Here is a 27,047-nt window from a genome sequence, read left to right as displayed (position 1 = left end):
CATATTCGGTTACGCAACAAGATTTTAAATATTCACAAATAATCCTGAACGATTCTTTTTCCCTTAAGCCAAATTACGCTTTACTTGACTTTCTTTTCACTTTACCGGACCAGCTTAACAGGATCGACGCTGAACCAGTCAACAATCAGTCAACCTCAACCGCAAAGAACCAAGCGAATGACCGAATATAGATACAGACAGAGATATAAAGGTATTGTCTGATAGATGGTATGAGGAGCCTTCTTTTTTCTCCAAGCCCTAAGGAAATATGCATGCGGCAAAAATCACGCCTTTCCTTCAGGGGGGTTGTCTCAAAGAAGTCGAACAGTAACGCGTAACGAGATACCAAACGACCAAGACGGCTCAAGTCCTCAGTGTGTTTGGCTGTAGGGCGTCGGAGGCTGCTTGGCGGGCGGGCAGCATCGATACTTCCTCATGGGCAGCGAGACGGCGAGGAGAGGAGAAGGAGGAGGAGGTGGAGAAGGAGGAGGAGGAGGAGGAAGGGCGGGTACAAGTATTCAGGTTGTCAGAGCCCCGGGGAGGGAGACCCACTTGTTGATCTTTCCCCTCGGCGGCCAATGAGCGCTCAGGATTCATATCAGAGCTCAAACACATTAGTGATTGGCTGAACGGTGTAGCGACGCGGCGAGGCGATTGGCGGAATGGGAATGTACGTCAGCGATGCCCCGCCCCGTTGGCACTGGGATGGGCCGGGCGAGGGGCGAGGGGCGGCTTGGAGTGCCACAATACCCTCGCTTGGCCGGTGGTTCCCCTCAGCGCCCCGCTCTCTTGCGCCGCCGGAGTGTTGAGGTCCCTGAGGCAGTGGTGGTGGTGGTGGCAGGCGGATCTTCGCGTCAGTCAAGGTCGCCGCACAATTTCCTGTCGTCAGAGGTGGTGTTGAAGGTCTTGGTGGCTATTCGTGACTCTGAGAGCGGTAACTGGTGCTTCTGGAGGCCTGGCTACACCGGTGCTCCTCGCCAAGTGCTGGTGTACCTCAGGACGGCCACGGGTACTCTCACACACCTCCAGGGATTACGAAGGGCAGACGGTACTGGTGGTGAAGGTACTGGTGACTCTTACAGCGGTGGCGTGTTCTTAGCGAGCTCCGGCCACTAGTGCGCATCACCAAGTGTTGGGAGAACTGCAGCTGTGATTATACTTGCTGGCGTTCCGAAGGGTGGTTCCTGGTGCCTCATTCTCCGTGTGTGGGGTAAAGAAACGATCATTGGTATACTAAACGCTAATCAGAAACACTTGAAATATGGATGCTTATTTATGATTCAACGCTTGCAGCGAAAAAAATATTGAAGAAACGGTCCCTGATACGAAACACTAAGACAGACACACTTGATATACGGAAACTTACTTATGCTTCAACGAACGCAGCGAAAGAAAATACTGAAGAAATGATCACTGGTACTTAACACTAAACAGAAACACTTGAAATACTAAAACTTACTTCAGCTTCAACGCTTCAACGCTACTAATATTGACCATCCATCTCTAACTCGTACACTTAAGAAAAATACTGCTACAGTGTCTAATCACCCTCGTGTAGTGACATCTTCAGTGAGAGTGCCTAAGAGTGACATGCTTTAGTGCTGCAATGGATTCAGTGATCATCCGCGGACCTAGGACAGCCCTCAGACTCTCGCTACAATAACACCGATTTCCACGCCTCTTTCTTCCTCTCTTCCTCTCTCTCACACACAAGCACCAACGAACGAACACCTCCCTGCAAAGATATACAAGGCAACAAGACCCTGCTACCAGTCTGTCACCCCGTAGACTTCACAGACACCCTCCAGGCCACGCCATGGACCAGACCATCATGGGCGGGGGCGGCATGGCCCTCCCCGTGGCCACCAGCGGGAGCATGATGGCCCTGGGGTCCTCTCTAGCCACCCTTGCACCCTTAGAGCCATCCCGGACCTCCCCCTACCCAGGTCTTCTCCCGGGGGCCGACTGGGGCTTCCAAGAGAGCACAGACATCACCAGGGACTACGGGGGGCTCTTCTCCTCGTCCTTCGTCGAGTACGGCCTCCCGCCCATCCTCCCGCGGACTCCTACACCACACGAGGCCCTCCACTCCGGCCACGACCTCGCCTACAGCCACTACCCCGCGCCGCCCGAGTACCCCGCGCCGCTCACCCCGGAAAGTGACCAACCCTCGGACGGAAGCGGCTCCCCGACCTCCTCCCCGCACGCCGTCCTCCACCCCCTGCCTCACTTCACCTCCGTCGGGCACTACACCTCCAACGCGCAGTCCCTAGCCGCCTACCTCCCCCCGGGCCACGTGACCACCTTCAGCAGCCTGTCCCCGCCTACCGACGACCTAGCCAGCCTGACCTCCGTCCTGCCCAGTGCCGCCGCGGCCTGCACCGACCACCACCATCACACCCCCGCCCTCAGCCCCCTCCTGCCCATCCCTACGGCCGGGGAGATGGGCTTTGCGGGCCTCACCGGGGATGTGCTCACCTCCCTTGGCTCCCTGGTGTCTGAGCCCCGAGCGGAGATGACGCAGGAGCCTAATGAGTCCACAGGTAAGGAGCCGCTAATCTTACCTGCCTCAACTCCAGTCTGCCACAGGTGCAAATCTTGTCCCTGTGCTGTGCCTAACCACATTATTAACAACAAAGGGAATATTGATCAAATACTTGACCTGAATAACTGAATGCGTGTAAGTTGGATGAATTCAGGTATAAAAAGGATCGGCGGAAACTTGTAAACGAGTGGATGATGGGAAGGGTATCAGATAGCTTTGTAGTAGATGTTGGTGTCGGAGAAACTTTTAATTGTAGACTGGAAAGGTTTATGGATAGGGAGGAAAGATGGCAAACAGCTAATTCCTATAAGCTGCCACGGGTATAGACTGACCCGTCCCTCATCATCTCCTGTTCTTGTGCATCCTATATCTTCCTTCTTTTCTTCCCTCTGAACTTACATGACTAACCTATTCTGAACCCACCGAATAATAATTTAGGTGTGTAGAATTTCCTTTCCTCTGAGCTTTCGTGAACGTACGTGACCAACCTCCCTTCCCTAAGCCACACTTGAAGCTATACCTATTCAAAAGTCAGCTGTGTAGACTGCAGACAGACATTCCCCCGTGCCTCACCTTCCTTTCCCACTCCCTCTCAAGTCAGGTGTATGAACTAATTTCCCTCGTGCGTAACCTCCCTTCAACCCACCCCCTCAAAAAGTCAGGTGTTCAGACTAACCTTCCTTCCTACTGCGTGCCTAACCCCCCCTCAGCCCACCCCCTCCAGAGTCAGGTGTATGAACTAATCTCCCTTCCTGCTGCGTGCCTAACCCCCCCTCAGCCACCCCTCCAGAGTTAGGTGTACAGACTAACCTCCCTTCCTACTGCGTGCCTAACCTCCCCTCAGCCACCCCTCCAGAGTCAGGTGTATATAGACTAACCTCCCTTCTAACTTCCCCTCAGCCCACCCCTCCAGAGTCAGGTGTACAGACTAACCTCCCTCCCCAGACAGTCCTCGGGCCGCGGTAAGGTGACCCCCCGAACTGTCGTCTCAGTAAACATATCAGCGCAAGAAAAACAGCGGCGCACTGTTTTCACTGACGCATTAAGAAAGAAACAGCGCGCGGCGTGTTATTGCGGCGCCTAAGGTTACAGCGGGGACAAATATTTTCCTTGGGGACGCCACGAAACACGGGTTATAGAAAGAAAACCTCGCCACTGTGTCCTGGATGCCTTTAAAAGAATGGAGGACGTGTTGTGAATTATTAAGTCGCCTAAGGTTACAGCGGGGGCATATATATTTCTTGGGGACGCCACGAAACACGGGTTATAGAAAGAAAACCCCGCCATTGTGTCTTGGATGCCTTTAGAAGAATCAAGGACGTGTTGCGAATCATTGAGTCGCATAAGGTTACAGCGGGGCCAAGATCGGTATTATTAGACATTTTCGCATTTCATATTAGCTATTTCCAAAGGTCAAAGAGGGGGTCATTCAGGTTCTAATGAGTGTTTCTTTAGGTTCACGGCACAGAAGAAGGATAAAACTACCACCAGGGCCATAAAATTAATCCTGGAAATGCCCCAAACTCCTACGAAAGCCTTGTCAAATATGTGAACGTGGGCAACGAAATGTTTAATAATCCGGCCCCAAATATTTTCCTTGGGGACGCCACTAAATCCGAGTTATTGAAAGAAAACCTCGCTGTTGTGTGTTAGAGGTTTTTAAAGAATCACGGACGCTTCAACAAGAGCGTGAAGGGTAGTATCGTGGAGTCTTAGGTTGCATGCTCCACAAGGACAAATGTTTTCCTTGGGGACGACACATAACCTGGGTTATAGAAAGAAACCCTCGCCATTGTGTCTCGGATGCCTTTAGAAGAATCATGCACGCCTTAACAAGAGCGTATAGGGTATTATAGTGTCGTCTAGGGTTACATGCATCACATTTTCCTTGGGTCCGACACGAAACACGAGTCAGAAACAATGCTGCGCTGTTGTGTTTGAAAGGCTTTTAAAATGACTTGCAGTGTGGAAGACAGGAAGAACAGTGGAAGAAAAACGACCAATAGCGTGACTGTATTTTGAAATGGTATGAAAATGCTTTTAAAATTTCTCGCAGTGCTGAAAAAATGACGAAAAACAGCATCATTATGTCTTGAAATGCTCAGAAAATGCTTTTTGAAATTTAAATTTAGATTTAGACTGAATTAGATTGAAATAGATAAAAAAAATCTACAAACAGAGAAATGAGAATGTCTTGAAATGTTTTAAAAATGTATCGCACTGAAATAGCATAAGACAAGATGCGTCATTATGCCTTAAAATCCCTAGAAAATCCCTGACGCACATGCAAAGTAGCCCAGGCAGCTGGCGGGGAAGGTATTTGTAAGCGACACTTGAGCCGGCGGCGGCGTGTAAGCGGGCACCCACATCGCTCACTTACCCCGCCGGACGCGCCTTCACCTCCTGCACCCGACCCGCGCCGCCGCTAACGACATCCATTAATGCTCGCTACGACCCTTCTCTCAGGTTCTAATTAATGCTGTGAGAGGAAAAGGTGGAGAGAGAAGGGGGGAGAGGGAGAGATAGGGAGAGGAAAGAAAAACAAAGGTGGAAACACGAGAAAAGGATAAGATAATAAAAGGGTTTGTGAGGAAAGAAGAAACAGATAGAGGGTGAGATTTCAAAAAGATGAGAATAGGAAGGAGATAAGGGCAGCATACGAGGAGAGAAAGAAAAGGTACTGAGAGAGAGTAAAGAAAAATATGAGAGTAGAAACATGAGAAGGGGTAAAATAATGAATGGGGATGTGAGGGAAGAAGGAACAGGTTGAAGTATATAACAGAGGAAAGAGCGGAGATAGAGAAGATGTGAGACGGAGCAGAAAAGGAGAGATTAAAAAAAATAGCAGAGTAGAAACATGAGAGGGTAAAATATTGAATGAAGTTATGAGAATGAAGGAACAGGTTGAAGTACATAATAGGAAACGAGAGGAGATTTAAAACAGCATACGAGAAGAGGAGAAACGGAGCTGAGAGGGAGGGAGAGGGTTAAGAAAAAAGGGAGGAAACCTGAGAAGCAGAGAAATAATGGGACAGCGATGAAAGAAGGAGAAAAGAAAACCTTGACGCAAATAACGAAGAGGGAAAAGAAAGGAAAGAAAACATGCAGAAGGCAGAGGAAACAGGGAAAGCAGGAAAGAATAAATAGGAAAAACAGGAAAATGGTGAAACGATGAACTGAAAGAAAGGCAAAACAAGAACAAGGAACAAAGAACTAATATAATCAAAGGGAGAAGTGAACAATTTAAGTAAGAGCAGAGAGAGGGAAGAGAAACAAGAAAATAGAAATATAAAAGTGAATAATTAGGAAGAGGCAACATACGAGAGGAGAAAGGGAAGAGGAGAAGAGAAAGAAGAGGGAAAATAAAGGGAAAAGAAGGACCAGGCAAATGGAGATGAAGGAGGGGAAGAGAAACAAGAGGAAAGAAGGGTAGACATAAATAAAGAGAACAGGCAACAAATAAGAGGAGAAACAGGAGACAGGGGAAGGAGAACAAAAGAATAGAAGGGTATAAACGTGAATAAAAGAGAGAAATAGGCAGCAAGCAAGAGGAAAAAGGGAAGAAGAGAAAGAGAAACAAGACATAAGGAAAACTGAGAGAGGAAGCAAAACACACCAACACAAAGAAGGGGAATAACAGAAGGAATATCCAACGAACGAAAGGCGAACGAGGAGAGAAACACGATACAATAGAAACCGAAAGAGGGGAAAAAAAATAAACACCCACATCAAGAAGAGGAAAAATATAAACACCAAGACACGGCGTGGACTTGAGGCGGCGAGGCAACAGGACAGGAGGCGGCGGCGAGGGCGGTGAGGGGCGGCGGCGGGTGACAGCGGGGGAAAAAGTGCGTGTGACCGGAGTGTGCCGCCGCCGCTACCGCTACCCCCGCCACACCGCCGCCGCCGCCGCTACCCGCCCTCTGTAACCCACACCAGGGCGTCACGGGGTCATGTTACAGTTGGGAGAGTAAGGAAGGCTGCAGGGACGAAGTAGAGAGACTGAGAACGTAAGGAAAGACGTATAGTGTCTGAGTAGGAAGATTGGGAGAGTAAAGGATTAAGAGACGGGTTATAGGTAGGTTGAGAGAGTAAAAAAAGACTTAGTGACGTAACGGAAAGGTTGAGGAAGTAAAGACGGATGCAGTAACGGGGTATTAAGACTGAGGATTTACCCCATGTAGCAGCGACGGGCCAAATCTGTGGCTTTACCGTGTAGCAGCGACGGGCCAAATTTGTGCCATGATATAAACCCTCCCAAAATAGATGATACATAATCTGATCACAAATGCTTTGATATATATTGCGAAATGGTTTGTGTGAGGGAGGCTTGGAGGGACCATCAACAAACATGATCCCCGCTGCTACAGGGTACGCCGGGATGATATTTTTGAGTATCAGAAGGAAACTTAAGCAACGCCCGTCTTTTTATTTCACGAACATTTACAAAAAACAAGTCACAACGGGACAACGCAATAACTGAGTGCTAAATCTTAATCTGTTGCCTTACTAACACGCAGACGAGAAAACTATTATCACAAGAGAATAGTAAGAGAATATTTAACCCTCAAGCACAGCACCGCAAACACACCCTGCCAGACGCACCCCGCATGACTCATAGGGTCGTGTTATAAGATATTTCGTATCCCAAGAACACCTAATTGACAAGGCTTTCGTAGGAGTTGTGGGCCTTTCCAGGAGTAGTTTCATGACCCTGGTGGTAGTTTGAGCCTTCTTCTGTACCCTCAATCTGAAGAAACACTCATTAGAACCCGACTGACCCCCTCTTTGACCTTTAGAAATTGTTGATGTAAGAAGCGAGTGTCTTATAATACCAACCATAGTGTTAATAGTTTACCCCACAACACACTACTTCACGAGACTTCAGACCGTCGAAGCTCCCGTCTCCAGTTACTGTTTCCTCGCAGTGGCGGCTCAGAACGTGACGGTGAGCGGCGAGGCGATATCGTGTTATGTAAGTGAAATCCTCGTTACTTTACTCATTTCCCGCTCAGCTAATGACATGCACTTACTTATAAACGGGACATACAGCCTGGTATTATAAGACACTTTCGCTTCTCACATCAGCTATTTATAAAGGTCAAAGAGAGGGTCAATCGGGTTCTAATGAGTGTTTCTTTAAGTTCACGGTACAGAGGAGGGGTCAAACTACCACCAGGGTCATAAAACTACTCCTGGAAATGCCCACAACTCCTAAGAAAGCCTTGTCAAATATGTGTTCTTGGGCGACGAAATGTTTTATAATATGACCCACATTACCACTGCGTACATCTCCCAGATTCTGTTAGTTTGCTCTCATTTGTTCAAAACGTGATGTTGAGCGAAAGTAAAGCATTCCTCGTTACTTACACTCATTTTCAGTCCCGCTTATGACATACATATAAAGAACAAGCAATCATTGAGCATTTTTCCCTATTCCTTTATTGTTTATTTGCACTTGTCCAGAACGACATGCTGAACGGAAAGCCGATATTGTGTTATCTAGAAATATTTCTCATTACGTGTTTCCAAAGTCCGATTCGCCTCTGACACATATTTTTTTATGTTTAGCCTATGGCGCCGGTAGGCTTTCTTGATGGGGTCTGTTGGTCGGTCCCAGCCCGTTATAGCGCAGGCAAGTGTTTCAGGGTGACACCATCTTGCTTGGTTCATTCTGTCCCCTGGAGCTCATTTTTTTATCCTCTTTAGGGAGTTAATCTAAAGTTTGGTGTTGATAGGTATAGTCTTCACGAGCATGTGAGTACGTCGTAGGAAACTCGGTGGTGACTAAAAATTGTCAGTTTGTCTAGAGATGTGGGCGGGGTGCTCTAGGACGCCATGCCCGCACGCTAACCACTCAGCCCCCGCCTCTCCTAATATATAAAGAGCACACATTATCATCGCTTACATCTCCCGCATTTCGTCACAGACTTCATACACATCTGGCCCAGAACGTGATGTGGAGCGCCAAGACGATATTGTATTGTGTAAGCGCATTCCTCGTTACTTGTCCTCACTTCCCGTTTTGCCAGCAGCATCAGTGTCCGGACCCCGCGCCCTAAGAGCTTTCCACGAACTACTTTTAGGGGAGAGTGGGGTCAGGAGCTTCACTAAACATATTAATTTTCCTTCAGTGATATTAAGACGTAAAAAAGCAAAAAAATAAAAATAATAATAATAGAAGTGAATGATATGGAATTTAACGAATATGAAAAGCGGTTTGGAAGCTGCCGTTGGTTTCTGAGTTGGTAATAAATGACATATCTTGGTAAGGGAGAGCTTGAGACACGGCCGACATCACTCATACCCCCATTTAGTTTACATGTATGCCGGGGAATGTTCAATGAGTCTCAGAGCAGTAAATTTTAAGCATCGAGGCGACATCCAAGTTATGAAAGATACATTCCTCTCTGGCACAAAACAAGTTAAACCCCTTAGGCAAAAACACTGACGAAAAAATGACCAGAGATACATTCCTCGTTAGTACATAGGAAATAAAGCTCCTGGCTCAATAAAGCAACAAAAGATGCATTCCCCGATGGTAAAAAACAAACATATGAAACTCCTCACGCGATAACACTGAGGAAAAACAAACAAACAACAAAAACTGGAGACCAAACCCCACCAAGACTGATAGCACTGTTAACGGAACCACCTCAAACTATCTCAACGCACGAACAAGGTAAAAACATGTCCATAATTACAGACTCCCACTGATGTTAGCGGCACCTGTCACACGCAAGGGGCCGCTCAAACCACGCCAATGATAACGCAGTGTGTATAAAGAGGTACACATGGCAAGGAGAAACACACACTCCAAACTCCTTCAGAAACACATTACACACTGCGTCATTTACCGTCCTGTGTTGGCAGAATACAGGCGGTGACGGTGGACGGATAGCAGACAGACTAACGTTAACCGTAGAACACTTAAACTCCTTCAGAAACACACTACACATTGCGTCATTTACCGTCCCGTGTTGAAAGGTGATGGACAGAAAGGCAGAATACAGGCGGTGACGGTGGACGGGTAGCAGACAGACTCCCGTTAACCGTAGAACACTTAAACTGTGCTGAGCAACGTTACCACTCCCACGGAATTAAATAGAAAATATGTAAATAAAATAATGGATAAGAATAAAGTTGCAATAAAAGAGCGGTGGATCTGAAGAAATATATGAAAATACAACTTCCGTACTTGTATATCTAAAACATAAAATAAAGATAAAAATAAAGTTATAATAAAAAACTGAATCTAAAGTAATATACGACAAGTACAGCTCCTGTACTGGCATATCGTTTGCTTTTTTTTACCCCTGCGTTAGTCTGCTGGTGTTTCCAAACGTGGTTAGTTCCCTGGGGTATTTACTTACACACCGTAATACAAAAATGTTTATAGCGTTATCATTATGTAACATATGGTCATACTGTTGGTTCAGGATATATCTACAATCCCTGCTGAACATTTGAAGCACTTGCAGCTGGTTGAAATTAATATAAAATAATGCAATAAAATAAATGATAAAACTAATGAAAAATTACGAAAACTTCAATTCAGGTCACATTTATTTTGAAAATACCCACAGAATACACCAGTTTTTGTGATTTTGTAATACCTATAGTGAATATCAACATTAAAAAATTAACACAATATGCATTCTTAGTCACAAAATACTGGGGATATATTGCCTAAATTTGGCCCTAAAAGAACAATGGCCCCTAAAGGCTACAAACATTTCATCTATAGTCACAAATTCTGATGGGTGTAGTTCTTTTTGCAATTTTCTACAAACATCTCAAATATTTGTCTAACTGGGGCAAGCTTATCCACCTTCTTTCTTTCCTCGCGTGTTGCTTTGTCGTCAAATCGTAGACAACGTAACAGAAGACGAAAGCGATTCAGTGACTAAGTGCCAGTTTTACAGTCCACTACAGCAAGTTCGTACGCTCCCTAACCAAACACGAAATACTACGAAAATTCCTTGTCTAGTGCTTGGCGTCGATATAAAAAGGAGGAAATTTTAGGAAACCGCACGGGAACCACACGGGAAATCTCTCTAGTATCTGGTATTGAATAGAAATAGCGGATCATTGTGGAGAATATACATAGGAATACATAGGAAGAACTGAGCGCTTACAATGACTGGGTTGGACTGTCGAACTGGCTCATAGTCTGAACAGCTCGATACCAGTACCATCTGCTTTCCAAATATCAGCAAGGTGCAGCCTGCGAGCATGATATGTGCCAGCTAACATAAGCAGGCCAATCAGTGCCTTCATTTCATAAACATCAGTGTCTTTTGTTCTGAAGGACTAAGCATACTGCCCTGTCTGCATAGCGATCATCGAGTTAATATGCTATACTAACAAACTAATCATTTCTGGCGTGATGAAGAGTCCCCAAAAGTCTGCAGGAGAATTTGCATTTTGAGCTGGTCCTTTTAGTCCTGGTGTAAGTTTGATAACATTGCTAGATCGGGTACGACTTAGTAATTCAGGAACATTCTTCTTCCGCCATGTTAATTTATCTTTTCCCTTCCATCCCTCAATTTTTGGCTTTTTCTTTTGGGTCTGGTCTGGTAGATCATCCGGGTCTGATTCACAACAGTCAGAGTCAGGAACATGCAAATCCTCTTCCAGGTAATCTTCTTCACCTTCACTGTCGGAGGCAGGAACATCCCCTCCCACACTGTCTTCGTCTTCTGAGCTACTCACTTCTACCTCATCCAACATCTTCCGAATCCTCCTCATCTCTGCATCGTCATCCATCTTGTGACTGAAAAAATGGAAAGAGGTTACATTGGCTAAGCTCATATTTACAAGAATGAAAGAGAAATAAGTTGTAAATAATAAAATAAGAAATCCATACATAATGATAAAAAACAAAACAAAAATACTATAACACACAAAGGGTAGCATTTTATTAAATATTCATATCACAGAGTAGGCAACATAAACATAATAAGCACTTATATCTACATATTTACATTTCACATTGGAAAAAAAAATACATAAATCATAAAAACATACCTCCGTTAGTCTGGTGGGGTGACTGAACACCCCAGAAGGCCAAAGCGACATCTACCTCCCAAGAAAACTGAGCCACAACTGCGCAACTCAACCTGACCTGTGATACACCCTCGATGAGTCAGAAGAGTACTTGGAAGGAGAAAAAGAAATAGGTTGCCAACTAGGAATTATGCCACTTAAGCAAAAATGGGGACTAACAAAAACAAAATACATTAGATGCAACTCAAAAAACTTGTAATAAACACTAAGATTTTCAATATGACTTAATACTCCATCCGATATTGACCTCTTTTTTTGCCACTATCTCTACTTTCTTTACAGGAGCAGTGATTAGCAAACTTTATTATCTACTTATATATTTTTGCCATTGAGCTGCTTCCTGCACTGTGAACAAATCGAGGTGTAGATGTGACTATCGCTGAGAAGCTTGGTCGGAATTCTCAAACGCTTCCATCTCTCACATCAACTATTTCCAAAGTCCGAAAAGAGGATCAGTCGGGCTCTCATGAGTGATTGTTTACGTTCATGGTACAGGAAGAGGGTCAGACTACCGGAAGGGTCACAAAAACTGCCCCTGGAAATGCCCGAAACTCCTACGAAAGTCTTGTCAAATGTGTGAGCTTGGGCGCCGAAATGTTGAAGAATATGGCGCACTACCACATCGGCGCCAACTTATGGGCCTCGCAGGGAGCACGCGAAAACAAAATCTTGGCGTATTTTCTACCCCGCTTAAGTACCAGGGTTAAAAATACAGCATTCAAGTCACTACAAAATATACTGTTGTCTGCGCCATTTACCTTTCACGTGATGATGGTGAACGTGAAGCTCCACACACGCACGCACACACGCACACACTTGTTGGACGCTCGGCTGTAAAGAGAGGAAAAACATATTAATAACGGTTAGAACATGAGTCACCTTCAACGTTCTAGACACACAAAAATAAATAAATAAATAAAAATGAATTAAGAAATCAAATAAATAAATGAAAATGAAATTGAAAAATATATAAAGTAAATAAATAAATAAATAAAAATAAAAAAGTTCCCCCCCCACAGACACACAGACCCCCCCACCCACCCACCCACACCCACACACCACAATCACCCCCTCCTCCCCTCCAACACCTTCTCCACCAAGTTCGCCAGCAGACTCCACGAGGATACCATCAACAAGAGTACAGTTTCCACAATGGTTTCTCCCGTCAAATATTTCCCCCTCAGACAGGAATATGACGCTAGGGAGGGAGGGAGGGAGGGAGGGAAGGTGTAATGTATGCGTGTGTTAACGGATATATTACTGCTCCTTGAGATGCAACAGGTGGAAAAGTAATAGTAGTAGTAATAGTAGTAGTAGTAGTAGTAGTAGTAGTAGTAGTAGTAGACGGGCTTGTTTGTTTGTGCGTGTGTCACCTCGTCACCTGGTCGCTAATTAATAACCTCCCAGCTGTTTCCTGACCAGTGTTACTCACCTTTCTCTCTCTCTCTCTCTCTCTCTCTCTCTCTCTCTCTCTCTCTCTCTCTCTCTCTCTCTCTCTCTCTCTCGCCGAACCCCTTAAGGTTTCGGTATAAATACATTTTCCAATAAAACCAAAACGAAAATAAAAATGCAAAATTATACTGGTGCTTTTCGTACTCATCGTCGTTACAACCATTATCATCATCCTTAATACAAGCAGTTTTGTTGTTACTTCAGTATTATTTCAGAGGAATCGCAACCTAACAACACAAAGCCAGAAACATTATAAATCAAAACACGGAAACTTAAGCAGAAAAACAGCGTCCCCTGTCACGCATCGAGTAAATCAGTCTTGATGTGACGGCACCGGAGAGGGAAGGGAAGGGTTCACGGCAGATTATTCGAGTGTCACTAAATACACACAAAAAAAGGAACTCTATGAATAAAAACAACAAAAATTAAGCAAAGAAAAACAAGCTTCCCTGATATAGTAATTAAATCAGTCTTAATAATTAAAAGGAGGGAGAGGGAGAAGGGAGGGGGAGGAGTGGTATAGTCTTAGAGGGAGAGAAAGTGAGGAGAGAGAGAGGGAGAGAGGGAGAGAGAGAGAGAGAGAGAGAGAGAGAGAGAGAGGAGAGAGAGAGAGAGAGAGAGAGAGAGAGAGAGAGAGAGAGAGAGAGAGAGAGAGAGAGAGAGAGAGAGAGAGAGAGAGAGAGAGAGAGAGAGAGAGAGAGAGAGAGAGAGAGAGAGAGAGAGAGAGAGAGAGAGAGAGAGAGAGAGAGAGAGAGAGAGAGAGAGAGAGAGAGAGAGAGAGAGAGAGAGAGAGAGAGAGAGAGAGAGAGAGAGAGAGAGGAAAAGGAAGGTGAGGGAAAAGGAAGTGAAGGAAAGGGAGAGGTTAAAGGGGAGGGAGGGGACGGCATACAGTCTGAAAGGGAGAAGAGAGAAAGGAAGAAAAGAGAAAGAGAGAAAGAGAAAGGGAGAGGGAAGGAGGGAGGGAAAGGAGAGGAAGAGGATGGTATACAGTATCGCGGAATAAGGATGATCAGGAGGCGAGGGAGAGGACTAAGAGCCGATTCCACAGTCCAACACAGTGTCTTCGTAACAGCCCGAACCAAACTATAGAATCCCATACAATCCAAAATGGTGAGGTCTTCGATGCCACCCTAAATACACAAGATTTTTCCTGTATAGTTTCATCAAATTTGCGAACTTAAATATAATCACCAGACACTATACAAGGGAATTTCGAAGGCTCTGGTATTGGTTTGGGAGCTTACTAACCCATCATGGGGAACTGTGAAACTGGCCCTGTGTTGTCTGGAGGCGAGGACAGACGCGCGCCGCAGGACAAACAGCGAGGGAGGGAGACTGGCGTGGGGCAGGGCGTGTGTGGGGGCCCCGGCTGTTCCTCCGTCCGTCTGTCTGTCTGTCTGTCTGTTGGGCTCCCGGAAGAGGTGTTGGTGGGTGATGGTTGTTGGTGATGGTGGTGATGGTGGTGGTGATATGTGATTGACTGAAGGTTATTTTTCATTTCTATTTTATTTTGTGTGTTTTTTTCGTCTCTTTCTGTCTATCTATCTGTATGTCAATCTCTCTCTCACTCTCACTCTCCCTCTCCCTCTCCCTCTCTCTCGCTCCATCTGGTTTTGATTACTCGGAAAACTCTTATCAGCAGCCAATCAGCACTGACGCGAGTAAGGCCGTGAAGAGGAGGAGGAGGAGGAGGAGAGCCGGTCGGTCCCTCACCCTGGTCAGGAGGTCTTCAGCCTTTAGCGTGTACCCATGAACCATGCACGCGCTGGCTGACTGACTGGCTGTATACATGACCTCGCTATTGGGTTCACTGGCTACGACCTCACTTCTTTGGGAGAGTTCGAAAAGAAAGCATAAGAAGATGTACCGTAAAAAGAGAGACTGGGTACCGGCAGGCTTTGACCTCTCTTTTGGGTTCACTTCTTACTTATGTGAGATTGCGAGAAGAGGTTACAAGGAGGTATAAGAAGAGAGACTGGCTTCTGATTGGCAATGTATGACCTCGTTCTTCTAAGCTAAGGGTTCAATGCGACCTTACTTCCTTCGGGGCTTGAGAAGAGGGTAGAAGCAGGTATTTGAGGAGATAAGTGAGTTCTTGGTCATTCAATCTCTCTTCATGATTGTGGAACGTGAATAAAAGATGGTAGCAGTAGAAATAGTAGTAGTAGTACCAGTAGTAGTAGCAGTGGTAGTAATACATAGCTGCGTAGAAATTATAATAATATATGGGGACGGATGAACAACCTCACAAAGCGACTTTTTAGTTATTCATAAGTCAAGCTAAATAAGAATACAAATAATATCCAAAAAAAAGCCGCGAATCAATTCTTCCCTCGTCTCCAGGAAGAGTGAAGGCAGCGAGGCACACACACATCACAGGGAAAGGAGATTGAACCCTGCAGCGGCCCCTTCATTATACTTAAGGGCCACAAACAGCGAAAAACAGATCAGGGAGAAAGGGAGAGAAAAACACCCTTTTGCCCTAGACCCATTCACGACACCCTCCCTTTTCCCCTTCCCTTCATATTTCTTTCATTAAATCTCTCCCCTCTTTCTCCTTTTATTATCCTCCCTCTCCCATTATCCCTCCTTATCCATTCTCCTCTCCCACCTTTCCTTTACCCCCTCCCTCTCCCTTCAACATCTGCTCCCTCTTTTCCTTCCCTTCCAATTCCTTTTATTTCGTCTCTCCCTTGCTTCCCTTTTACTTCCCTCCCTTACTTCTCTCCCTCTTACTGTCTCTCCGCTCCCAACTCTCCCCTCCTTACCTTTCCTCCCTCCCATCCCTCACCTACAATCCTTCCCTCACCTCCCTCACTTTCCCTCCTTCCCTCACCTTCCTTCCCCTCCCTCCCCTCACCTCCCTCATCTTCCCTCCCTACTTCACCTCCCCTCATTCCCTCCCTCCCTTCCCCCTTCTCTCCCTCGCATTCCTTTCTTTTATGGCCATTTCACGCAACATCGTCTCGGCTGTGCAACACATCAGCAACACTTAATAGGCGCCACGCTGACATCGGACACCTCAGATATTTTTTTGTTTTGTTTTGTTTTTCACTCCGGTTTTTCAGCGCCTTTCCTCTTGGCTTCCACCGCCCCCCTCCCTCCATTCCCCGCCCTCTTCTGGCGACTCCCTCGCGTACCTCTCCTCCAGTTCTGGCGACCCTCTGCGGTGCTGGTGTTTTTGAGGAGGGTAATTTTCCTCTTCCTGCTCTCGCTGTGTCCCGCGCAGGTCCAGAGTCTGTTATTTGTCCCCGGAATTTATGTATCGAAGTAAAAGCTGACCTGTGTGGTTGTGCTTTTTATAAACGTCACATGCAACAAACGGCAACAATAACAACAACGGCGGTGGCTGAGTGGTCAACATGCGGGCGCAGAAGACATCCTATCAACCCGGACTCTGGATTCTCTCTAGAAGAGGAGCAAAGATGAGATCCGGGGGCAGCATGAGGCAAGCAGGAGGCGCAGCTGTAAACTCATGCCTGCCGACCAGCAGGCCCCACCTAGAAAGCCTACAGGCGCTACAGGCAGAACGTAATTTTTATTCTACGTTCGGCCTGTTGCACTGGAGGCGGAGGCGGAGGAAAAGGAGGAGGAGGAGGAGGAGGAGGAGTGAAAAGAGTAGCAGAAATGAAATTAATCTCTGAGCAATTGATGTACTTATAGGCTCAGAACCAGATGGTGAGACAGTAAAAAGATAAATGTAGAGACAGAGAGAAAGGGAGAGAGGGAGAGGGAGAGACAGACAGAGAAAAAAAAGAGACAGAGACAGAGAGGGAGGGAGGGAGGAAGGAAGGAAGGATGAGATTGTTATGAGATCCTTGAGTCCTTATCTCGACCACACAAACTACTTAGGTCCCGCGGCCACCAGAGGGCGTGTGACAGGTGCGTGACAGGTGTGGGGAGGAGGAGGAGGAGGAGAAGGAGAAGGAGGAGGAGGAGATAGGAGGAAATATATAAGATGAAAATATGAAGAAAGTAAAGAAAAAAAGAAGAAAAAAAAGATGACAAGGCTAACTATTTACTCCTCTCTTCATTTACTCCTTACAACCTTACTGCTCTCCTCCTCCTCCTCCTCCTCCTCCTCCTCTAAGGGTGTCAACAACCTGTGAGACGCGACACACACACACACAGGGGGGCGCCGTGGCCTTAATCCAGGGGGGGGGGCAGAGAGAGAGAGAGAGAGAGAGAGAGAGAGAGAGAGAGAGAGAGAGAGAGAGAGAGAGAGAGAGAGAGAGAGAGAGAGAGAGAATCTAAAGCCCTCGTTACCACAAAGAAGAAATGCCTCGGGAGTCACGTAGAGAGGAGGAGGAGGAGGAGGAGGAGGAGGAGGAGGAGGTGGAGGAGGGGAAACGAGGAGGAAGAGGAGGGACAGGGGGAGAGGGTGTGAGTCAGACGGTGCAGGAGGACGAGGAGGAGGAGGAGGAGGAGGAGGAATAGGAAAAGAGCAAGAACAAGAACTAGAAAAAGATGAAGAACAAGCAGAACAAGAAGAGGAAGAAGAAGAAGAGCAAGAAGAAGAAGAAGAAGAAGAAGAAACAAGAAAACAGCGACAAGGAGGAGGAGGAGGAGGAGGAGAAAGAGAACAACTTGAGACATAAAGAAGAAAAAGAAGAACAAGAAGAACTAGGAAGAACAAGAACGAAAAAAAAATAAGGAAAATAAAACACAGAAAGAAGGAAGAAAAAGAGAAAGCGAAAAAAGAAGAAAAAGGAAGAAAAATTAAAGCGACCAATACAACAACAACAACAACAACAACAACAACAACAACAAATAAATACATACATAAATAAATAAATAAAATAAAACATAAATAAACAACAACAACCCGCCAAGGAAATCTGTCGCAAATCCCATCCTTGGCGCGATCATCTTATTAGCATTCCTTATTATTTGAGGCCCGCTTACTCCTGCTTGCACGCCACATGAGACCAGGAGGAGGAGGAGGAGGAGGAGGAGGAGGTGGTGGTGGTGTTGGAGGAGAAGGAGGACGAGGAGTTGGAGGAGGTGGTGGTGTTGGAGGAGAAGGAGGACGAGGAGGAGGAGGAGGAGGAGGTTGTGTTGGAGGAGAAGGAGGAGGACGAGGAGGAGGAAGGAAAAAAAGGAGAGAAAGAGAAGAACAAGTAATATAAAGAAGAAGAACAAGAACAAAATCAACAACAACATCGACATCCTGGTACTGTGAACATAGGGGGGGAGGGGGAGAGGGGAAGGGAAAGAAAAGGGAAGGGAGGGGAGAGCAGCTGGGTGTGGAGGTATACAGTAGATAGGAGGGGAGGGGAGAGGAAAGGGCTGTTGAGGAGGGGAGCTGAGTTGAAGGGGAGGGAATGAACGGGGTGTGGGGGAGGGGTGATGATTAGAAGGGAGGTGCAGTGGGTTGGGTAGGACAGGAAGGGAAGGGAAAGGTGATGGGGTAGAAGGGAGACAGAATGGGTAGGCAGGGAAGGGAAGGGGAAGGTAGGGGAGCTGGGTAGAAGGAAGGCACAGTGGGTAGGAAGGGAGGGGAGGAGTATGGGGAAGTGGGTAGGAGAAGGGTAGGAAGGGAGGGGAAGGGAAGAGAAGGGAAGGGGAGGGAGGGGTGTTAGGTAGAAGGGAGGTATAATGGGAAGGAGAGAAGGGGAGGGAAGGGGAGGGGAGGGAAGGGAGGGAAGTAGAGGGGAAGGGGAGGGAGGGGTGTCGGGTAGAAGGGAGGTATAATGGGAAGGAGAGAAAGGGAGGGAAGGAAGGGAAGGAGAGGGGAAGGGGAGGGAGGGGTGTTGGGTAGAAGGGAGGTATAATGGATAGGAGAGAAGGGGAGGGGAGGGAAGGAAGGGCAGGAGAGGGGAAGGGGACAAGAGAGCCTCGAGACCATCACATTTCCAAGCGTCAACTCAAGCTAAGTCTCAAGTCGGCAACATGGCGTGATTACCCATCTGCGGCGTAACCCAAGCCGACATCCTCTTTTGTTTTTGCCTCCCCCACCTGAGTCCTCGCCCCGCTGACGTCACACGCGCGTCACGGCAACGTCAGAGGGCCAGGCGCTGAGCACGACCCGGGCACAAGAGCCAGTTTTTGCGGCCACTCGCTTTTTTTAGATTTCTTTTTGTTGCGTCTCCTTCTGGTTCCTCGCCGCCCGGAGTGACATAGCAGTGTCATTAAGAGGATATAGTTAATGCTCGAGGGAGAGAGGGAGAGGGGGGGAGGGAGGAGAGAGAGAGAGAGAAAAGGAAGGGAGGGAGAGACAGTAGAGGAGAGGAGGAGTAAAATTAATATCGTTAGGGCGAGAAGGAAAGAGGAGGAGAGAAAGAGAAGAGGAGGGAGAAGAAAGAGAAGAGGAGAAGAGAAAAGAAGTAAAAGAAAGGAGAAGGAAGAGAAGGAGACCAAGATAAAAGGAGGAGAAAGAGAGAAGAGTAGGAGGAGGAGGCTGTCAGAGGAGGAGGAAATGGAGGAAAAGAGAAAGGGAGAAGAGAAAGATAAGAGAGAAGAGAAAAAGACCAAGAAAAATAAGGAGAATGTCGTTAATGCTAAAGATGGGAGAAGAGATAAGAAGAGAAGAAAAGAAGAAGAGAGAGGAAGAGAAAAGAGGAGGAGGAGGAGGAGTATCGGAGGAGAGGAAGAGAAAGATTACCTCCCCATTTCCTTTTTCCCATTCCTCCCCTTCTCCTCTTTCCTCCCATGTCCCTCCAGTCTCCCCTCCCTTCACCCCCACCAGGATGCAGTTGGCCAGCAGTCAGAGGGGAGGAAGAGGAGGGGTTGAAGGGTAGGGGGGAGATGGGGAAGGGGGGAGAGGGGGAGGAGTTCAGCTACATCAACATAAGGCTCCCGTCACATCCCCGACACTCACTCCCCGTCTTCCTCAACACCCCGGGGAAGAATTATGGGGAGGAGGAGGAGGAGGAGGACGAGGAGGAGGAGGAGAGAGAGAGAGAGAGAGAGAGAGAGAGAGAGAGAGAGAGAGAGAGAGAGAGAGAGAGAGAGAGAGAGAGAGAGAGAGAGAGAGAGAGAGAGAGAGAGAGAGAGAGAGAGAGAGAGAGAGAGAATCAGACAGACAGACAGACAGACAGACAGTTAATTACTGAACACTGCAAAACAAAAATAGAAAAACAACAAAAAAGAAGAAAAAAAAGAAAATTGTAATGAAAAAAAAAAGAGCAAAGACAAGAACAAGGGAAGGATGATGAGGAGGAGGAAGAACAAGAACATCAACAACAACAACAACAACAACAACAACAACAACAACAACACGAGGAAGCTATATTTATCCACATTTCAAAAGACGAATCAGAAAAAAAAAGAAAAAAAGAAAAAAAGCGACCAACGACATTCTGAGAAGCGAGAGAGAGAGAGAGAGAGAGAGAGAGAGAGAGAGAGAGAGAGAGAGAGAGAGAGTGTGTGTATTGCGTTTCATATGACGTCGCTTCATGGTCAATTTCCCCGCGCCAACCAATTGCTCTCATTCGCTACTATTATAAGGAGGAAAAAAAGGAGGAAAAATAAGGGAAGGGGAAAAAAAAAAGGATGGAAGAGAGAGAGAGAGAGAGAGAGAGAGAGAGAGAGAGAGAGAGAGAGAGATGGATATAATTAGCTTTGTGACTTTTCTTCCCTCTTTAATTTTTCGCTCTATTTTTTATTCTTCACAAAAACAAAAACAAAACTATGTATATAAAGATTCGAACATTGTGTACTGTATCTTGCATCCTCTCTACATAAGGATCCGAAGAGGAATCCTCCACCCTCTCTATATTAAGATTCGAAGGCTATATGTTCTGCATCGTCTCAATATAAAGCTTCTAAGAGTATATTTAGTTATGCATCTCTTTATACAAATATTGAAAACAAAGAGTATAGGTGAACAAGCCTCCTTACAAACACAGCATCCTCACAAGCGACTATCTCCTCTATCTCTATTCTCTATATTTTTTCTGTATTTTTTTCCTCTATGTCTATTAAATCTACTACAAATCCACCTTGAATTTATTTCCCTTTCATGAAGAAGCCAAAACTTTATCCTGTATCCTATGTATGTAAAGATTCGAAGAGGATTTGTCCACTGCGTCTTCTAAATAAAGATTCGAAGAGCGTATTTAGTCCTGCATCCTCTCTATATAAAGATTCGAGACAAAGAGTACAAGTAAACACGTCTCCCAACACCACCAAGCGGACCACCAAGCGTTTAATGTATTCACGCCGGCCAAACTATAGCACACATTATCTTCTGAAATCTAAGAAATCCAGGGCACCACAGATCCTTGAGGAACGCCACAATCTGCTCCTCTTCATCACGGCGCTCGCCAATTACACACAATTATCAAGATCATGACGTAGAGGATCGGTGGCTGGCTGCGGTGGGTCGAGGCGGCTTCTGACTCGCCGTAACAACAGTACTTGGAGATGCGTGAGATTGTGTGAACGACGAGACATGCTTAAGTGCCCCCCTTCAGCCCTCCCCTTGTTTACCCGGCCAGCCTTTTATGGGCCTTTTGGAGTGGGGGTGAGAGGGAGAGAGAGGGGGATAGAGTAAATGAGAGAGAGAGAGAGAGAGAGAGAGAGAGAGAGAGAGAGAAATGGTTACGAAACAAGAGGATGTGAAGAATTTTAAAACGATACACACACACACACACACACACACACACACACACACACACACACACACACACACACACACGACTATATTCTTTCCCTTTCTCATTTCGTGATTCTCTTCGTCTTTTTTTTTTTTGTTGTTTCCTACACTGTTTACTGTTTACTGTTTAATATTTTCTTTACTCTAAAAAAAACGCAACAGATTTCAACAGGTGGCGCTGGTTACACTGTACCTCAACCTTCACGTGAGGGAGTGACACCAGCTGGCACTCCCCTTATCTGGCACTCCTGACACTGATACGGGTCACGATCCTTGCCTCACGTCCCGCCCTCTTTTTTTAGGGAAGTGAGGAAGAGAGAAGGGAGGAAGATGATGGGGAAATGATGAAGGAAGAGGAAAGTTGAAAGGGAAATGTTGGTGATCTCTCTCTCTCTCTCTCTCTCTCTCTCTCTCTCTCTCTCTCTCTCTCTCTCCTACTTCTTCTTCTCCTTCTTCTTCTTCTTTTTCTTCTTCTTTTTCTTTTTCCTTTTCTCCTTCTTTTCCTCGTTTTCTTCTTCATTTTTTTCCCTTCTGCTTTATCTTCTTTCTCCTTTTCTTGTTCTTCTTGTTCTTTCTCTTCTTCCTCTTCTTCTTCTTCTTCTTCAGCCACACCCACACCCAACACCCCAAAAAATAACTCAGAACAAAATAATAAAATAAAGCTTGTGTGTTAAATCTTTTTGGAGTGTCTGCGTAAGGAAAGACGGAACAGCGTGTCTCCCTGCCACCCGAGCCTCCCCCTTCGTCTCTTAGCGTGACTCACTCCTGGTCTGTCTACGGTATGCATGGGGTGTCAGGTGATGGCTTACTGTCCTTATCTGTCTCTTTCTGTTGCTCCGTCTATCATACTTTCCTTACTCTTCTTCTTCTTCTTCTCTTTTCTTTCCATGCACTTCTTCACTCACTCTTCTTTCCTACACATCCTCTCTATCTTCTCCATCTTCTCTTTCTCCTACGTCCCTCTCTGGGTTATAATCTTAAACATTTCACCGCCCAAGCACACATATTTGACAAGGCTTTCTAGGTAGGAGTTTGGGGCATTTCCAAGGCTAGTTTGATGACCAATTTGCCAGTCTGATCCTTCTTCTGTACCACGAACCAAGAAAAACACTAAAGAGAACCCAATAAATCTCCTTTTTGGTCTTTGAAAGTAGTTGATGCGAGGGGTGCAAGCGTCTGAAGGTACCGACCTCTATCTTCCCTCAACGTGAGTCACTCCTCTGTTTGCTGTATGCAGGGTGTCAGGTGATGGCTTACTGAGGGCTGAGAGAGATGCCCGCAAGGATAGGACAGCACGCACGGTCAGAATGGATGCGATTGGGGGAGACTATGTTTGTTCAGGGGATTACTCGCGACCTTCTGTCAACCTCGTACCCATAACCTCCTCCTCCTTCTCCTCCTCCTCCTTCTCCTCTGTGTCCTCCTTCTCTGCATCCTCCTTCTAATCGTACTTTTCTTGTATCTGCTTATTTTCCTCCTCCTCCTCCTCCTTCTCTTCCTCTTCTTCCTCCTCCTCTTTCTTCTTGAACTCCTCTAATGCTACTAATAATTTCCCTTCTCCTCCTTTTCCTTCTTCCTTCTCCTCCTCTTCCTCCTGCTAATACTGACACTTCGTTTTCCTTTTTATTTTCTTTCTCCTCCTCCTCCTCCTCCTCCTCTTCCTCCTCCTCCTATTCGTACTACTCCAACATTTCTTCTTATCTAACTTCTTTTCCTCCAAATCGCACGCTCTCCTCCTCCTCCTCCTCCTCCTCCTCGTCATGTTTTCCCATCTCCTCCTCCTCCACACTATTTTTTGAAGAGTCTTGTTTCATTTATTGTTTTCTCGCATCTAATCCCATGATTGTGGCGTTTAATCTCTCTCTCTCTCTCTCTCTCTCTCTCTCTCTCTCTCTCTCTCTCTCTCTCTCTCTCTTGTGTAAGTAAATTCTTGTGCATCCTTTTTCTTTTGTCTCCTCCTCCTCCTCCTCCTCCTCCTCCTCCTCTTCCTCCTCCTCCTTTCCTCCATTCACCCCTCCCTTTCACCATACTATATTCGTCCCCTCTCCCTTTCCTCCCGACCCCCCCCCCCTCCCCCGTCCTCTCCCTCCTCTCCCCTCTCTCTCTCTCTCTCCCCCAGTGCCAACCCCCACCCGGACGCGGCACTGACATCCGGGTTAGAGTGCCATGGGTGCTTGTAACGGCTGGCACCCCATTGTTCTTCTGCACACACACACACACACACACACACACACACACACACACACACTCACACTCACACACACACACACACACACACACACACACACTCACACACACACACACACACACACACACACACACACACACACACACACACACACACACATACACACACACACAGCTGGGCGGCATATTTCTGGCTCGGACTGAGAGCGTTAAATTTTTTTGTTGTATTGAGATAAGGATTGCAAAGAGGAAAAGCTTGGAGAATATATAACTCTTAATATTACTACTACTACTACTACTATTACTACTACTACTACTACTATTACTACTACTACTATTATTACTACTACTACTACCATCATCATTATCAACAGCAACAATAATAATCGCACAGATGCAAATTTTACGCCACAGAAAAGGCAAAAATCTGATATGGTATGATATGATAAGTAGGGTTCATCATGATAAATAAGATAAAGTGGATAAAGTTTAAAATTGATGATAATAATAATAATAATAATAATAATAATAATAATAATAATAATAATAATAATAATAATAATAATAATAATAATAATAATAATAATAATAATAATAATAATAATAATAATAATAATAATAATAATAATAATAATAATAATAATAATAATAATAATAATGAAAATAAAGAATAAGGTCTGGCTGACTGATAAGAAAAGGCCATCACAAAATTTAGTTTATGACGAAAATGACGTTACGCATATAGTTGTTATCTACGTTTTCTTTGAGTGGGAGACGAACTGAGTGTGTTACGAGCGGTGTTACAGCGATTCAGTGATGACAATGGTATTAGGTGTTACTGTTACTCTCATAAAAAAAAATCAAACAATACATAAACTTAACCTAACCTGACCTATCCTAACCTAACCTAACCTAAACTTCACCTTACCAAACCTGAACTTAACCTAACCAAACTAACCTAAAACCCTTACCTAACCTAAACTTAACCTAACCAAACTAACCTAAACTTAACCTTACCTAACCTAAACTTACCCTAACCAAACTAACCTAAACTTAACTTAACCAAACTAATCTAAACTTAACCTTACCTAACCTAAACTTAACCTAACCAAACTAACCTAAACTTAACCTTACCTAACCTAAACTTAACCCAACCAAACTAACCTAAACTTAACCTTACCTAACCTAAACTTAACCTAACCAAACTAACCTAAACTAACCTAAACTTAACCTAACCAAACTAACCCAAACTTAACCTTACCTAACCTTGACTTAACCTAACCCAAACTAACCTAAACTTAACCTAACCTAAGTCTGTGTGGAGAGGGGCAGCGCATCGGCGGCCTCCTTTGCGCTGCTTCAAATAATGCGCAGTGCTCCTTGTGACCCGCCCCGCGCCGCCCCCAGCCCCCCAGCCCTTAGCCCGGCCAAATGAGGCTGATGGACTGTCCACCACTAATGATATGCTACACTCTCTCTGCCTGACTATCTCTCTCTCTCTCTCTCTCTCTCTCTCTCTCTCTCTCTCTCTCTCTCTCTCCTTCTTTCCTACATGTTTTTTTTCTTGCTTTCCACTCCTCCCTCAGTCTGCTTCCTCTCCTGCCTCTCCTTTTTTTCTCTCCCTTTCCTCCTCTCTGCATTTTTCTTCTCTCTCTACCTCTCTCTCCCTGCCTCTAGTGATCTATCCTTCCTTAACCCTGTAGCAGCGGGGATCATGTTTCTTAATGGCCCCTCTAAGCGAGAAAAATGAGAAAAAATCATCACTCACACAAACCATTTCATAATATATATCAAAGCATTTGTGATTAGTTTATGTATCATCTATTTTGGGGGGGTTAAATCATGGCACAAATTTGGCCCGTCGCTGCTACCGGGTTAAGACCAAACGTGGAGGAAATAAAACGATAAATACCACGAATAATGATGAACAAAATAAAGGTTAACAAAATATAGATTAACGAAATAAAAGTTTAAGAAAATACTAAGTAAGAAAATCTACGTTACTGGCATCCCACCTTTTCTTCACCTTCTCTCTTTCCTTTTCTTCCTCATTCTCTTTGATATCCTTTTAATTTCCTCCTTTTCCATACTTTTTGTTTCCTTTCCCTTCTCCTTTTTTTTCCTATCTCTGTTCATTATTTGTTTCTTCCTCCCAATCTCTTTTTCTTTCTCTCTATTTTCTTTTCTCTCTCTTCATTTTTATTCCTCTACTTCAATCCCCTTTTTTTCTCTCCATTGTTTTCCTTCCTCTCAATCTCCAATTCTCCCTCCCAATATTATTTTTCTCCGTCCCAATCTCCTTTTTTTCTCGGTCTCAATCTCCTATCTCCCTCTCATTTCCCTCGCAATATTTTATTCTCCCTCTCAATCTCCTATCTCCCTATCATTCCCCTCTCAAGCTCTTCCATCTCCTCTCCACCTAACCCCTATCCATCCCCCCCATTCTGTCATCTCCCCGAAGCCCGATACTAATTCATCCTTGTATTCTCCCTCCCTTCCCTCAGCCACAACGTTACTGACTCAGCCTCTCTCTCTCTCTCTCCCTCTCCCTCCTCAGAAGACAGTCTGAAGGGGGCGGACCTGCTGGGCAAGCCGCGGAAGGAGCGCACGGCCTTCACCAAGCACCAGATAAGGGAGTTGGAGGCCGAGTTCCAGCACTCCAACTACCTCACCAGACTCCGCCGATACGAAATTGCAGTCTCGCTTGACCTCACCGAGAGACAGGTATGGGGATGATGATGATGATGATGAGGAGGAGGAGGAGGAGGTAGTAGTAGTAGTAGTAGTAGTAGTAGTAGTAGATGTAATTGTAGGTGGAGGAGGAGGAAAAGGAGGAGGAGGAGGAGCATTATGAATATGAGTATGAGAGAATGAAAAATAATATGAAGATGTCTCCCTCTGTTGCTTCTTCTACCCTTTTCATCTATTCTCTTTACTTGCCTTTCCTCACACTCCTTTTCTCTTCTCAAACACATAGGGCCGTATTTTAAGACACCATCGCTTCTCACATCAACTATTTCTAAAGGTCAAAGAGTGGCTCAATCTATTTTTCATGAGTATTTTTTAAGGTTCATGGCACAGAAGAAGGGTCAGGCTACCTCCAGGGTCATAAAACTACCCCTGGAAAGGCCTACAGCTCCTACGAAAGCCATGTCAAATATGTGAACTTGGGCGACGAAATGTTTTAAAATACGA

The 27,047-nt window shown here is 45.5% G+C and overlaps 1 protein-coding gene across 1 annotated transcript in view; it reads left to right on the top strand.

Moving 5' to 3' along the window:
- Positions 1 to 27,047, top strand: part of LOC126987033 (homeobox protein abdominal-A homolog) — a 27,914-nt gene continuing 867 nt past the window's right edge. Inside the window, exons 1-2 of the mRNA XM_050843684.1 lie at positions 1 to 2,543; positions 26,410 to 26,576. Coding sequence (XP_050699641.1) covers positions 1,817 to 2,543; positions 26,410 to 26,576 — 894 coding nt within the window. The 5' untranslated portion in view covers positions 1 to 1,816. The remainder of the gene's footprint in view (positions 2,544 to 26,409; positions 26,577 to 27,047) is intronic.

The sequence above is a fragment of the Eriocheir sinensis genome, chromosome 63, assembly GCF_024679095.1.
Source record: "Eriocheir sinensis breed Jianghai 21 chromosome 63, ASM2467909v1, whole genome shotgun sequence".
In the NCBI taxonomy this organism is placed as follows: Eukaryota; Metazoa; Arthropoda; class Malacostraca; order Decapoda; family Varunidae; genus Eriocheir; species Eriocheir sinensis.
This window is presented reverse-complemented; position numbering and strand designations above follow the sequence as displayed.